Genomic DNA, 14,849 nt, shown 5'->3' with positions numbered 1-14,849 from the left:
CTCCCCTGGTCCCTGCCAGTCTACAGGAGAATGTCCTTTTCTCTCCTGCCCCACCCCTGGGGAACCAGTCCAAAAATGAGAGCCAGTGAGACCTCTAGCGGCCGGGAGACACCAGGAGACCGGGACCTGCTCCTGCGGTCCTGGGGTTATATTGAGCATGGTTTAAATCTGGCCATTTTAGGGCGGATGCCTGGGCTCCTCATCTGCTCCGACCTCAAACCCGAGCCAAAAATTACAGGCAGATGCTCCACCCGAGCCACACCTGCGGGGAGGACGTAGGAGGACACGGAGCTTGTTGGCCTGCAGGCCTGGCTGCGGAAGGCTACAGAAGGACCGTGAGATGAGTTCTTACAGCCCACCTGACTCCACTTCAGCCAGGCTGGAAGGTTCCGTTAGCCGGCTTGTGCGGCACTCAGTCTTTAGGAAGACAACCCTGTGGTGTCAGTTTTCCTTTCAAGATCACCAGGAGGTGTACTGAATCTATTTGACACAAACCCAGATTCTCTCCGTCAGCCCTGGATAATAGAAACTAATGTCTAATGCTAAATTCAGCTCGGTGCAGAGATGTTAAGTAACTTGCCTGCGGTCATTCAGCATGTTAGTGGTGGGTCTGCAGCTGGAGCAGGGGCTCTCGAACCCCAATGGGAGCCCCACCTGTACCACCATACCTTCCCTCTGAATAATAGCATTTAAATCCTGAAAAGCTTTGCCCTAGATTAGGCTACATTCTTGTCGCACCTGGCTCTTTTGTAAACCCTGGGATTCTCTGCAGACAAAGAGGAGAGCCCACAGCTTGGGATAAGAAACCACAGTGCAGGAGACTTGAGCAAGGTGTGCCCAGCTTCAGTAGCCTCCCAGATTAGTGCTGAGGACAGACAGCTCAACAGCCCAGGGGCCAGGACGGGACCTGGGGCTCTGGGCAAAAGCACAAGACCAACAGGAAGGAGGACTGTTGCCTGGAGACAGCGGGCACGAAATTAAGGTGCGACCCGGTATCAGAGGTTGTCACACCGTGCAGGGCCGAAGGACAGACTGCTGACTTGTGGGGAGAAGTGTCCCCAGGGGGCCCATTTTCCAGTCTGAGACAGGCCTCTGCTAGGGAGGCGCTTCATGATTCTGAGCAAATGAGTAAATGGAGTTTCGGGAGTGAAGGAGGCCTTTCCAGACACTGCTCCTTCTCCAGCTCTCTAATCCACCTGAGTAGCCCCACCTGTTTGGAGTGAGGCAGGGGGTGCAAGGAAATCCCAGCATGGGTCCCCTTTCTGGACTTGGACACCACAGCAGCGGCCAGCTCTAGCAGGTTCTGGAGTAAGGGGGAAGAGCCTTCAGGGTGGCTCCTGGCGTTCAGTAAGGGGACTGACTCCAGGCTCTGCATTGCAGGCAGGACAAGCTGAAGATCCACATGCGGAAGCACACGGGGGAGCGGCCCTACCTGTGCATCCACTGCAACGCCAAGTTCGTGCACAACTACGACCTCAAGAACCACATGCGCATCCACACGGGCGTGCGGCCCTACCAGTGCGAGTTCTGCTACAAGAGCTTCACGCGGTCCGACCACCTGCACCGCCACATCAAACGCCAGAGCTGCCGCATGGCCCGGCCCCGGCGCGGCCGCAAGCCCGCTGCCTGGAGGGCCGCCAGCCTGCTCTTCGGGCCCGGCGGCCCGGCGCCCGAGAAGGCAGCCTTCGTGATGCCGCCCGCGCTGGGCGAGGTGGGCGGCCACCTGGGCGGGGCGGCCGTGTGCCTCCCGGGCCCCAGCCCCGCCAAGCACTTCCTGGCGGCGCCCAAGGGCGCGCTGAGCCTGCAGGAGCTCGAGCGGCAGTTCGAGGAGACGCAGATGAAGCTGTTCGGGCGCGCGCAGCTGGAGGCCGAGAGGAACGCGGGGGGCCTGTTGGCCTTCGCGCTGGCAGAGAACGTGGCGGCCGCGCGGCCCTACTTCCCGCTGCCCGACCCGTGGGCCGCGGGCCTGGCGGGCCTCCCGGGGCTCGCCGGCCTCAACCACGTGGCCTCCATGTCTGAAGCCAACAACTAGGCTGGCCCTCGTCAACCCCAGTCTGGCGGCCCTGTCCCCTATCCCACCAGGCCTCCCCTGCCCCACCCAGTGGGTCTGAACTTTTTCTTTGAAACACAAAGGAAACATGAAAAAATATTATCAGCAACAGTGGTATTTCCCAGGCCTCCTATGGCCTCCTGCCTCCCTTTTGAAGGTGTCTGAGATGGACATCTCCTCCCAAAGGGGCCTGGAGCCCGGGGCCTGGCCTCCACCTGTCTGTCGCTCTGGCTGTCACACAGAAACTCACAGGGGCCTGTGCCACAGAGGAGGCCACACCCTGGGTGCCCAGGAGCACTTTGGAGCTGTGTGGGGCTAGATGGAGGAAGGGAGCTTGGCCAGAGGCAGACCGGATGGAGCAGGGCTGAGGCCTACCCGTAGGGCTTGGGGCACACATCCTCACCTAGCTGCAGCCCTATGGCAGAGTCTCTACTGACCCGTCTCTGCTGGGTCATTTTTCTAGTCTCCAGCCATCCTGGGATCCTTATGGGAAATACCCTATTGGCAGGGAGGGCTCCTGGAATCCGGGCCCATTTTTCCCTCACTGTGCTGTAACCCCGGACAGGTCAGTCCTCTACCCTGCTACAAAGGGGGGCTGCTAATTTAGTTTCCCCTCCCGAACCCACCCACACACATACACACATCTACACACCTGTCCCACCACAAAGAATTCTTGAGAAGGTGGGAGCTTTGCACTCCTAAAGTCCTATTGAAAACATCTGTCTTACCGGATTTGGTTTAATCATGTCTGCCTCTATAGTAGCACAGGTGAGAAATGTGGCCAAACTAGACAGGGGTGACAGAGAAGAGCTGAGGTGTGGCTTGTCCACAGGCAGCTTTGGGGAACTCCAGGTACTCCCCACCTCTCAGGCAGGCAGGCCACTGTGTCAGGGCCCTGGGGATGACTCTTTAAGCATTTACCCCACCTCCACACACCCCCTCCAGGGCTGTACAAAGTCTCTTGGGACCCCTGGGGCCAATACAGAAGGGAGGGGAGCCACCTCTTAACACCTGATGACTGCCCCCCTCCACCCTGATTCCTGGAAACAGACAAAGCACCTGGTTACCCAGGGTTGATGTTTGTTGTGGGTTTCTAGGGGCTTTGGTATCTCCGGGGGTTGCCCCCTTTGCTGTATTTGAGCACCCTCCCTCATCCCTCGGGGAGGAAGCTGGGGTGTTTGACTTCCCTTGGTGGTGGGAAACAGAATCTTGGCTCCATTATGGGTTTGAAGGGCTCTGGGAGTTAGGGCTGCACGCACACTCTCCCTGGTTCCTGAGTTTGTAGCAAGTTCTGAGAAGGAAGACCGCTTTGCTGGCCCAGCGCCTTCCTGTTCTTCTCTCCCCTTTCCTGCCCCTGTCCCCCTTCTCTTGCTGAGGTGGCCTTTGTTTCTCAGCAGCCCCGACAGTGGGAGGGTTCATCTGCACGGATTACGCAGGGCCTGTGTCCCCAATCCAGGAGCTGTGGACACAAGAGACTTCGGCTCTTCTTATCGCCTTGGCTTCTTCCTGAGCAAACACAAAAAAACAAAAAGGCCAGAGAAGACCACAGACTCTGTCCCCCTTGCAGCTTCCCAGAAGAGAACCCTGACTCCTCACTCCCCCAAATGCCATTCCAATCAGAGGGAACTGCTTCTGACACCCTTTTGTCTTCAGATGCCATCTTTCTGGGCAGCCGCCTCTTAGATTCCCGGCTCCGTTTCTGACACTCGCTTCTGGGACCCATCCACCGACATCCCCATGCTTCCCCCCCATCAGCCAAGGGATTGGGGCTGACCCAAACTTTAGAAGAAAACAAGGAAAAATGAACAAATTGGAATCCAGTGGTGTTGGGGCTTTTGTTTTTATTTTGTAAAGGTAACGACTTCTTATAAACTCAGTTTTTCAGACGACTCGTTACTTCTTTTTGTTTTCTCTCGGCTGCAGTGTGGAGTCGTACATTGTAAAATATCCAAAGATCTTGAGTACTGTATGATGGAGAAGAACCTGATGCAAATGGGTTGTGGGGGGCAGGGGTGCTTGTGTTTTGTTTCTTTTGTTTTTCTTTGTTTTTCCTTTTCTTTTCTTCCTTTGGTGTTTCCATTTCCCTGTCTGTGGGAAAACTTTGGAATTTTTTCCTATTTATAACTTTCCTTTTATGTGAATTCTTTATGTAAAATGACACAACAGAGTTTGCCTTAGTGATTCAAAGGACAATCTTCCATAACTTTGGTCGCACGCCCCACCCCACCGAGAAAAACTCTCAGCTAATTTTCTGGCCTATTTATTAAACAGTATGAATTGACTTGATTGAATTATTGAGAGTTGCACTTCTGTGAGAGGTGACCAGCAACAAGCTAATGGCTAGGTGTTCACCGCAAAAAGGATTTGACGACCCGGTGTCACGGGCGTACCATACTGTCCAAGACATCTCTGCCTAAAACACAAACCTTTGACCCCTACACTTGAAGGCCAGTGTGGCGAGGAGCTATGCTTATTCAGTTTCCTGGTTCAGGCTGACTTCCTCGTTCCAGTGCTCCTTTCAGGTGTCAGGGGTGGTTCCGTGCTGGGGAGGCCAGAGCCGAACTCCTCAGCGTCTCCTACCTTTCAGAGGCGCGAGGCACTGGGCGATCACAAGCTTTGGCGCATCCGCGAGCCTGAGGGCAAACTTGTGCGTGTGCGCGTGCGCGCGCCTCTGCACGCCCGTGCGCAGGCGCAGGCGCAGTCTGTGGTGTGTGAGCCGGCGGAAGTCGCGGGCTTGCTGACCTTTTTAGCACCGGCAGGCCTCTGAGTTCCCTACTGTGCCATCCACGGCGGCCTCCCTGTGCCCTTGCCTTCTCTCGTTTCCTGGCAATGGAGCCGGACTTCTCTTCCCTTCTCACCACAGCCTCTTTCCCAGGGAACGCGAGATCCTCAAAGAGGTAAGCATGGCCGTTGAACGGGGTCAACTCTACTCAGAACCCAGAGCGCGGACTTTCTGCGTAAAACTGTTCTTCGAGCTGTGTTTTCTGGATAACCCAGGGTTCCCCAGAGCCCCTTTTCTGCTTGCAATCCCCTTTCTTGACATGGTCAGCATTCTTTTTTTCCCTTTTTTAAGATTTTATTTATTGGGGCGCCTGGGTGGCTCAGTCGTTAAGCATCTGCCTTCGGCTCAGGTCATGATCCCAGGGTCCTGGGGATGGAGCCCCGCATCGGGCTCCCTGCTCTGCAGGAAGCGTGCTTCTCCCTCTCCCACTCCCCCTGCTTGTGTTCCCTCTCTCGCTGTGTCTCTCTCTGAGAGAGACCTAAATCTAGAATAAAAGATTTTGTTTATTTATTTGTCAGAGAGCACAAGCAGGGGTAGCGGCAGGCAGAGGGAGAAACAGACTCCCCACGGAGCAGGGAGCCCGATGCGGGACTCGATCCCAGGACCCTGGGATCATGACCTGAGCCGAAGGCATACGCTTAAGGGACTGAGCCACCCAGGTGTCCCATGGTCAGCATCCTTATAAACCAAATGCAGCATTTCTCCGTACAGAGGAAAGAACAGATGTGGGTTTCCAGACTCCTCCGCACAGTGTGTCCTCAGGCTACTCCCTTCCCTACTCTGGTCCTCCCGTTGCTCACCTCCAAGTTTTCCACCCAAATGCCTTTCAGCAGTGGGGGGGGGTCAGTCAGTTGGGGAATGGGGACTGAACTCTAAAAAAATTGCCTGAAGCACCCTTCTCATAGTGTAAAATTCTGCAGTTGCGGGTTGTGGCTTCAAAATTCGTTCCTCTACATTCTATCACATAATATATATGCATTTGTCTTAATATAAAAATATCATCTTGAACTACTTACCAGTTACGTTACTTGTCTTCCTCCCCGCCCCCCACCCCCAGAATCCTCTAGTAAAGTCAGAATGTTCCCCAGCTACCCTGCAGCTTTGAGAAGCCCAGGCTCATGGCTGAGGGCTTTGGGGGTCAGCACAGCCCAGTGCAAGAAATATGAGGCCAGGTACTCACCAAGATTTCACTCAGCTCAGGCATCCTAGGCTCACTGGGTCCTCAGTCTGGGAGCCTCTGTCCACTGAAGGCTGTAGGTAAACATGGAGGAGAGGTAGGGAGTGAGTCCAATATAGCCTTGACCCCTTCGGGCTCCTAAACCCAGGTGAGTAAAATCTCCGCTCGTCCTGGCCAGGTGGATATTCCGTGGAGCCCTGCCGGGCGTGGCCCGCTCCCTCCGGCCCCAACGTGCTAAGGGAGTTGGGGTGCTGACAGCAAAGGACCCTCCAAGCACGGGGGGGTGGGGGGAGGAGGGAAGGGTTGGAGAAGGGGGCCATTGAGGACAGAGAGCCAAGTGCATCTTAATCTGGAGAGGAAGGCTTAAGGGATCCATGAGAACGGATCTTGGAACTTCTAAAGCTCTGTCAGGGAGAGGGAGGATTTTACCAAAAGTCTGGCCAACTCAAACCAATAGGAGAGAGATTCCAGGAGGTAGCTGGACGTCTGAGCAAAGGAAGGTAGCTTCTAACATCTACAATTGTCCCAAAGAGGAGCAAAGTCCCTTGTGAGGCAATGAGCTCTCAGTCAGTGGAAGGGTTCAACACAACCTTTCAGGAATGGCAGACACAAGCGTCCTGTACAGAAGGAGGTCTGTCCCTTGGGTCCTCTCCATCTGATTTGTGAAAGGGTGAATAAACATCCTCATGTGACTGTGGAAGGAGGACTGTGCCAGGGAGAGGGGGTGACAAGTGAAAAAGATGAGCTGGGACAAGTTCACAAAGCCCAGCTTGGTGGCCCAGGGCCACCTGCCCTCCCCCCACCCACAGCCCTTGCCCTGTGACCTACAGCAACTTGGGGCCAGGAGAAACGGGACTCTGTCAAAGAGGCCCTGACTGATTTTGAGACCCTGATTATGTGACAGAAGAGTATCGAACCAACAGGAATTAAGGACTGCCTCTCACCTTAGGCCTTTCTCTGCCCCCAGGACCTGCCCTTATAGAATGAAGGTCTCCACTTGCAAGGCTGCAGAGGCCCAGGCCACGTCCTGGCAGACCTCTTCCCAGACCCCATTCCTCTTGTCCTGGGACCTTGCCACCTCCTCCTCCCTGAGGGCCTCCTCAGCTTACTGCAGGAGTGGACAGGCGGGCATTTCCAGAAACAGGCACAGCTGTGTGTTCCCCCTGTGTGCACTTTCCCTTCTGAAAGCCACATGAAGTTCGGGCTTCATAAGGGAAAGAGAAAGAACAGGGCCTCATGGCCCCAGGCTCCCTTATCAGAAAAGTCTGTCGCTCTCCAGGAGTGGAGGGTCAGGAGGTCCTATAGGAGGGAAAATGCCACCTGCATGCAGAGGGTCAGAGGCCCCTCCAGGGACCTGGGACAACTGGAATCGAAGATGTTTACATCCAGTGGCCTCCTCCCCAACACCCCACCCTCCTGTGTCACCCTCCCCACTTCTCCTGGTGTCCCTTCCTACCCCAGCTGCCCTTCAGGATGTGGCCACTCTGTCTTCTCTTGCCTCCCCTCTGTTCACACCATGATAGGAGCCGCCAAGGGTGAACGTGACTCACAGGCTCCCTCTCCCGGCCTCTGCAGACCCCTGCTCCTCGTTCAGGGTGGAAAGGGTTAGGGTTAGGGCCCCAGAGCAAAGCCACATCAGGCTTCAAGAAGCCAACAGGGGTGGCTGATTGGAATGGACAGCCTGGAAATCACCCCAGGGGGCAGTTACCAGTCTGTCTGGACCTCCCACCCCCCCCCACCTCTCCCCTACACTGCTGAGGGGTGCAGGAGTAGAGGGAGATGCTGGAAGCCAGCAAATAGCCTCTTTCCCTCCTTTCAGCTATGAAGGACTGAGAACTGAGTCAAACATGCATTTCCAGCAATTGATGCGGAGAAGGTTCCCTGGGGAGGCTTTGCTCATTTTTCCCTCCTTACCACATCCTGGGCAGGGGCTGTGTGACCTTGAGGAACAGAGCCCACATAGTCTAAACCAAAAACTCTGGCCCCAAAATGGACTGACAAATAAGGACAAAACATCTCAAATCTGGACAATCCTGGAAAGCCTGGAAACTGATCACTTGATCTGCAGCCAGACATGCACCCGCGCACACATACACACACACGCACACGCACATGCATGCACACACGTACACACACAGACTCATCAGACAAATTATACACAGGCTGATGTCATCCTTTCTTGTAACAATAGGAGACACGGCAGCACGTGGACAAGACCTAGCAAGGCCGCTTTCCCCACAAGCCTTCCTGCCGGAATATTTATAATGCACTCTCTCATCTTTATCCTTGTGATTCCTCTGTTTAACCATGAACTTTGACCCTGACAATAAATGAAAAAGAATAAACAAAGAGGTTTCTGGAAGAAGGAAGGAAGATAGAGTGAATCAGACCCTTTCCCGTGCTCCTCTAAAAATTAATACATTAAGCGCAAACCCTTTGAGTAACATGAAGTGCTTTATGTTTTCTCAGAGGACTCTTACATCCACTGGTCAACTGGGTTTTGACCCTAGGAGGCACATATCCTTATCCCTGTCTGTATCAGTTGAGATTCTTAGTCAAACACCAGAACCCGTATCCAGGCAGCTTAAGTAGAAAAGGCATTTATTAAAGGAAGTAGGTCTCTTGCAGAATTGCCACCAGAGCCCAAGAGTCAGGCTTGCCTAGCCCCCAAGATCAGTTGTGCAGGTTGTGTACTGCACAACACCGCCACTTTTGAAGAGGCACTATTCACACCCTAGACAGATCTGTATATCTCTTAAAAGAGACACTAGATTTGTGTACCATAGTCATTTTCCAGCAGATGGCAGTAAAGTGTACGGAAGGGGTGCCCCTGTCAAATTTGCACCAAGTCCACGGCCTGGAGGCCAGGAAGCCAGGCACAACTCCAAGCCACCCTGTGCCACATTGCTCCCACAGAGGTCTCTGCTAGGCTGAGACCCCACGGCTCCCCCTACTGATGCCAGGCCCAAGACACTGGAGCTCCCCACTGTGGCCTGCTCTCCACCACCATCCTCCCAGAAAAAACAGACCCCACACATCTGGGCTTCCTCACCTTGCTCTGACATCTGGTGCTGGTGCATCCGACAGCTAGAGCTCATGGCCCGCGCCTCAGCCTCATTGCAGGCTGCCACCGAAAGTCAGCCTCTGGCTTCCACCTCGACAAGGAAGGATTCGTGATGCGAATTCTCCAAACAGAAAAAGAGTTCCAATAATGTGGGGTGGCCTCAAAAGAGATCATTTATCCAAGCAGTATTCTGCAGATGAGTCCAAAGTGGCCAAACGATGACGAGGCAGCAGGCCCACAAGCTCTGGCCGAGCCATGGCTAGAGCCAGGACATGCTGACTCGTGGCCACCGCCCCACGCTTTCGCCTCAGAAGCTGAGGCCCAGAATGAGCCAAGGACCACCCGGAACAGAAGGCAGTTTAGACAGAGCTCGTGCTGGCTGGTCTCCTCCTGACGCCTCAGGGCCCAGCAGCTCTGGTAAATCTGCATTCAGAGCTTCCCCTCCGCCCCACGCCTGTGGGACACACAAGTCTGCCATCCCAGATAGCAAGCTTCCCCAGCCTGGCTCCTTCTAGTCCCCGCTCTTCCTCCCTACAGGGACCCAGAACTTGAACCCACATTCCCCTGCCAGTGCTGACATTCAGCCTCGTGCTCAGCCTCCCTCCTCAAAATGGGCTTTTCTGATTTAAGAGGCACGGGGGCAGAGCCCGAGTGTGTGTTTTAATGAAAATGGCTTTTTATTTTGCCATTTCAACATCATTCCTATAGGAATGGCATTCTGAAATGCAGAAATGCATTTCCATTTCCTAATGGCTGGGATTACCCATGTAGATGGGCCTTTGTGGGATGCGGTGGGGGAGGGATAGCAGTTGGGGGAGGAGGGGGGTGGCCTAGCAAGAAAGAACGGAGCAAAATGTGCCAGTGTCCGGCAAACGGGCTCAGCTACCCGCCTTCCTCCTCCAGAGGAACTGCTAGTGGCTGCAAAGGATTCCGAAGTCTCCCTCCCAGTCTGCATTCAGCCCGGCCTCTGCCCTGGGGCGCTGGCACACTGACCCCGGGGCTTCTGTCCACACTGGAGTCCCCAAGTCACTGAGCACCCTTGCTCAGCGCAGCAGAAAGGAGTCGCGGTGACATGTACTCAGAGGGCTCTCACGGGGCTGGAGGAGGCTCGTGCAACACCAGCCCCGCCAGCCACTTAGTAGGTGCTCAGTCAACATCAGTTTCCTGTCTTCTTTCCTTACTGCTCCCTCAAGAACATTTAAAATAATTATGCTTCCTTATGTTATTTAGTGTTTTCCTTTTGCTTTTTTTTTTTGCTTTTCTTCCTCCAATGGAAAAGGAAGAAGGGAAGGAGAGAGGGAGAGAGGGAGGGAGGGAGGAGGGTGTCAGCACACATGACTTACCTCCATGATTATCTGAGTTGTTGTTTTGGATAATCTGATGATGGGGGATCATCCATTCCCAGTTCCCGCAGGAAAGCTGGAAAAAGCAAACGACAAGGATGTCCTCTTTTCAAATCAGAGTGTGGAGCTGGTAATTTCTCAGGGCTTGCCTGGCATGTGAAGCTGTTTGAAGACAGCCAGGGAGACCCATTCAGCTGCAGAACCTTGATGACATGTGGCTGGGCCTCCTTTCCAGATGCTGCCCAATGACAGCCCAGTCTCCCTCCCCCCCCACCACCCGGGCACCACAGAGCCCACTCTGGGGCTGACAGTGACCGCCACACCCTGCCGGGTAGGGAGGCAAGCAGAGGTGGCAGTGCCTGTCCCACGTGCCAGAAAAGTAGTCATGATTTCAGGATTGGAACCTAAAAATCGGGCCAGAAAAGATGAGAAGGTTTGTCAGTACAGCCCTTTGGCGGGGCAACCAGGCCCAGGCCCTGGGCTCCCTATGAGCCTGGAATCTAAGGAGCCTGTGCCCTTTCTGGACAGCGCATGCTCAGAGTGCCTGGGACCCCTCAACTCACCACCTGAACAGCTTCAAGCCTGCTTCCAGGGCGGGAGCAGACCTCCCCCAGGACTTCCTGAGGGCAGGTTGCTGCAGGAGTCCCCCACCCCCACCCCTAAGCTGAGGGATGGCCCCGGGTGGCTGTTTGTTGGGGAGGATGGACGGAATTTAGACCTGTAGATTGGAGTGTTCACAAGTGAGACCTCTCAGCATTGGGGATGGAGCAGCAGGGGGAGGTGGGAGTGGGGGAGAGGGCATGGCTGTGGCCTGGTGCTGGCTGGTCTCCTCCTGACGCCTCACGGCCCAGCAGCTCTGGTAAATCTGCATTCAGAGCTTCCCCCCACCCCATGCCTGTGGGACACACGAGTCTGCCATCCCAGATAGCAAACCTCAAGGAACCAGAGGATCTAGTGAACCCAGCTTTCTAGGTCTTTCTGAAGGTATGCTTTTCAAGATAGGAGACTAGAACATAGTTTATTTAATAATTTGTTACCTTGATTTATATATTTAGACATACAACATGGGGACCTCTACTTGTCTCCTCACTCAGGCCCTGCGAGTGTTGGGGAAAGACCAAGGGAAAGCCGTCGTGGTCCCAGAAGGTCTGTGAAGGAGGGGCATGGGTGGGGGAGTCTGTCTGCACTGGGACTTCCTGTGAAGTCACCTGCATTTTATGGAGGGAGCCAGACACAGTAGCGTGCCAGCAAGAAGGGGCTTCCCTCACCCCAGCCCTTCACCCCACTCTGCTGGGTCTCCCTTCCCTGACTCCACATTTTGAGAAGATCCTGTACATTTTCTGGTCACATTCAAATAAAGAAAAGTCTCATTTTCCATTATGTAAACAGGCCAGCCCAAACCAACAGCAAAACTTCCATCCGTCTCCCATCTCTGCACCCCTCCTATGCTACCCTCTGCTCAGGCTTCTCTAAGGGGACAGGAACAGCAACTCTGTAACAAAGCGTCACACACTGGGTGGCTTATCAACCACAGGAACTTGTGCCTCACGGTTCTAGGGGTTGGAGGTCTAAGGTCAGGGTGCCTGCACAGTAGGGTTCTTCCGTGCTGTAGACGACGACCATCTCCTTGCTGTGTCTTTACAGGACAGAGAGCAGGGGGAGGAAGCAAGCTTCCTTTTGACTCTTCCAACAGCACTAATCCCATCATGAGGACCCATCCTCATGACCCCATCACATCCTACTTACCTCCCAAAGGCTGCATCTCCTAATAGCATCCCATGGGGGTGGGGTTTCAACATATGAATTTGAGGAGGACACAAGCACTCAATCCCTCCCAGTCACAGGCCATCCTGGGCCCCACGTCCTCACACACCCACTGGCTCCTGGTCTGGCTCCTCCGGTAGGAGGGGCGGTGGCTTAAGCCCCTCCCTCACTTCATATGCCGCTGCACTAAATACTCCCCAGCCTGCAGGTGGGTCTCTTCAATGGGTGAGGAGTCCTGAGTCCCAGCGTGGGCTGCTTCATGAATGGGGACAGATGACAGGGGCTTGGGCCTCACGTAAGTTTCTGCAGGTTCCACTGGGTGACCAGCTGGACACTGAGACATGCTGACCTTTAACATTTCTCTCCTTGGGGTAAGGATAGCTTCCAACTTTATTTTATTTGGACATCGAAGACAAGTGCCTCTCTAATCGTCACAGTGAGATATGCGTGAACAGAACAGCAGGCCAACAGAAGCACTGAGGCCGGGACTCGCGTAGGCTATTCATTCGCCTTCATGTGCAGCCGGCAAGGTGCTTGCCTACAAGCCTCTGAAGACCAACAATGAAGCAGAAAACAAATTTGTTGAAAGGATATGGTCGCTCAGAGGACTGTTGGGAAATTGGAGAGCCAGCCCCAGAAAACAGGGAGAAACCAAAAGAGGCAGGACATCAGCATCCCCACCTGCACCCTGGGAGACTGCCACGCCAAGAATGTCACCTCCCCTGGGCACCACTCTCTCCAGGTGTGAAGTCCCAGGCAGGAGTGTCCAAAGAGCCAAGGCGACCGACCGCATGGGTCTCCCACTCTAGCTGCCAAGAGACGGGAAAGGGGGTTCCTGGCCCTCTCAGCTTCTGCTCACCCTAATACTCACTCATTGGAGGGGTCTCCCAAGTGGGAGAGTTGTCAGAATGCAGGAGCATGGAAAGGTGCAGTCAGTGGACTTGGCTTGAGGACAGCGGTCCCCTGTCATTTCTCTCATCCGTTCATACGAAGAAGCAGCACCATCATGGCTTCTGATGCTAACAGCCGGGTCCAACCATTAATTTAGATTTTTCTGTTTCAAAGACACTTATCTATGATTTCAGGATTTTTGAGAGTTTCCTGAATCATTTCCCATTCTCAATCCCTCTTTATCACCACTAAGGATGGCCTGATAGGCTTACTAGAACATAGGAGGCTGCTTTCCAAGCCTTTTGGTGCCACCGATTCTCTGTACAACCTTGAGAAAGTTACTTCAACTCTCTAAATCTCTATTTTATCATCTGAGAAGTGAGGGGGTGGGTGGCATGAGCCCCAGGATGTCTTTCTGCTGTCACACCGCAAGATCCCATGCTTCTGTGTCAAGGAGCACTTGAAAGGGGCCTAATTTCCCAACCAAAGGCCATCCTCCTCTCTTTCCAGGATTGCAGTTGCCCAACGCTCAGGATGTATAAGCCAGTGCTGTGTGATGTAAATATTGTCAGGAATGACACCACTCCTGATCCAAAGTAACCCACTGGGGTTGCCATTCACTAGCAAGCAAACAAGCCAGCACACGGGATCACTTCGTCTTGCTGCTTTCCTGCGGGGAAGAGCTTGCTGAACGTTCTGTTCTCGAGCACACATACACACACGCCCGTGTTGCCATCGGAGTGCTGAAGGTCGCATATGTAATTATCTCTGCCAAAAGCTTTATTTTTCATGGGCTTTGCCTTAATTGCGACACAGAACAAGTTCTTGGGCTTGCTTTCTGTTCACACTCTTATTTTTTGCTTTATTCTCTATGCTGGATAGTTACCTGTCCATAGACGTGCCAGTTAATGTCTACCTACAAAATAGGACCTGGCCAGGCATGTCCAGACACCAGACAGTGGGTTCTCTCTGAGGTGACTGTCTTCTCTCTCTACCCCCCACCTCCCTTCTGTGGAGGGGTGGGAAAGAGGGGGAGTTGAGGTAGGAGTAGAAAGTGAGGAAAAGTGCCTTTGAGGTGAACACTTGAGGGAGGGTGAGTAGGTATGTGTATCTACCTCCCAGGGTTGTCTGAAGATAAATCTCCACGACCAGACTCCATGTTGCACCCTTGGGGTACCCTGTCCACACGCATGTTACCCAGTCACGTGTCTTCCCACCAGAACTGAGCTCCTTGAGAGTGTTTGCAATTCTTCTCGGATTGACACAGGGCCTGGCCCCAAAGAAAGGCTTAATAGGCACGCTGTTAATAAAGAATGCCAACTTGTACTTACATAGTACTTTTCCATCGGCAAGTTGCTGTTCTGTGTGATTTCATTTGATTGATAAACCCACAGTTCTCGCCACTCATCAGGCAAGGAGGTTGAGGCGTACAGAAATTGAGGACACGGTCGCGGCCTGCGGGGGAGTGGACTAGGAGTGTTCCCCGCCTGCTCGAGCTTGTCCAGGACACTGCCTTGAGGACAGTGCCTCTCTCTCCCCTAGGTAGACCACAACTCAGCTTCTCATACAGCCCGGTCAGTCGGTCACAAAAGATTTTCAGAACTCATTCTAGAATCTTTACCTTGGCCTCTCCACCATATCTAATGTATCCTCTCTAAAGCCAGGTTTTCTCCCAAGGACAGCTCCTCTCACTGCCCTAAGAGACCACACTGCTGATGGACCCAGGCCCAGATCATCAAATGCCAACAGCATGCCAGCAGGGAGCCCACCCTCTGCCC

The 14,849-nt window shown here is 53.9% G+C and overlaps 1 protein-coding gene across 7 annotated transcripts in view; it reads left to right on the top strand.

Moving 5' to 3' along the window:
- Nucleotides 1–14,410, top strand: part of ZBTB7C (zinc finger and BTB domain containing 7C) — a 352,094-nt gene extending 337,684 nt beyond the window's left edge. For 4 of the 7 annotated variants that reach the window (XM_027576934.2, XM_027576929.2, XM_027576936.2 and 1 more), the window contains 2 exons: nucleotides 1,381–4,947; nucleotides 12,562–14,410. In XM_027576934.2, coding sequence (XP_027432735.1) covers nucleotides 1,381–2,032 — 652 coding nt within the window. In that variant the 3' untranslated portion in view covers nucleotides 2,033–4,947; nucleotides 12,562–14,410. Of the gene's footprint in view, nucleotides 1–1,380; nucleotides 5,131–8,200; nucleotides 8,264–12,556 lie in introns of those variants that run through there. The other 3 variants (XM_027576930.2, XM_027576933.2, XM_027576932.2) reach the window with 3 other exon arrangements.
- The last annotated feature ends 439 nt before the right edge of the window (nucleotides 14,411–14,849 follow it).

This window comes from Zalophus californianus, chromosome 14 (genome assembly GCF_009762305.2).
Source record: "Zalophus californianus isolate mZalCal1 chromosome 14, mZalCal1.pri.v2, whole genome shotgun sequence".
NCBI classification, from domain to species: Eukaryota; Metazoa; Chordata; class Mammalia; order Carnivora; family Otariidae; genus Zalophus; species Zalophus californianus.
The sequence above is the reverse complement of the archived record's forward strand: the minus strand, read 5'-3'. Positions and strand labels throughout refer to the sequence as shown.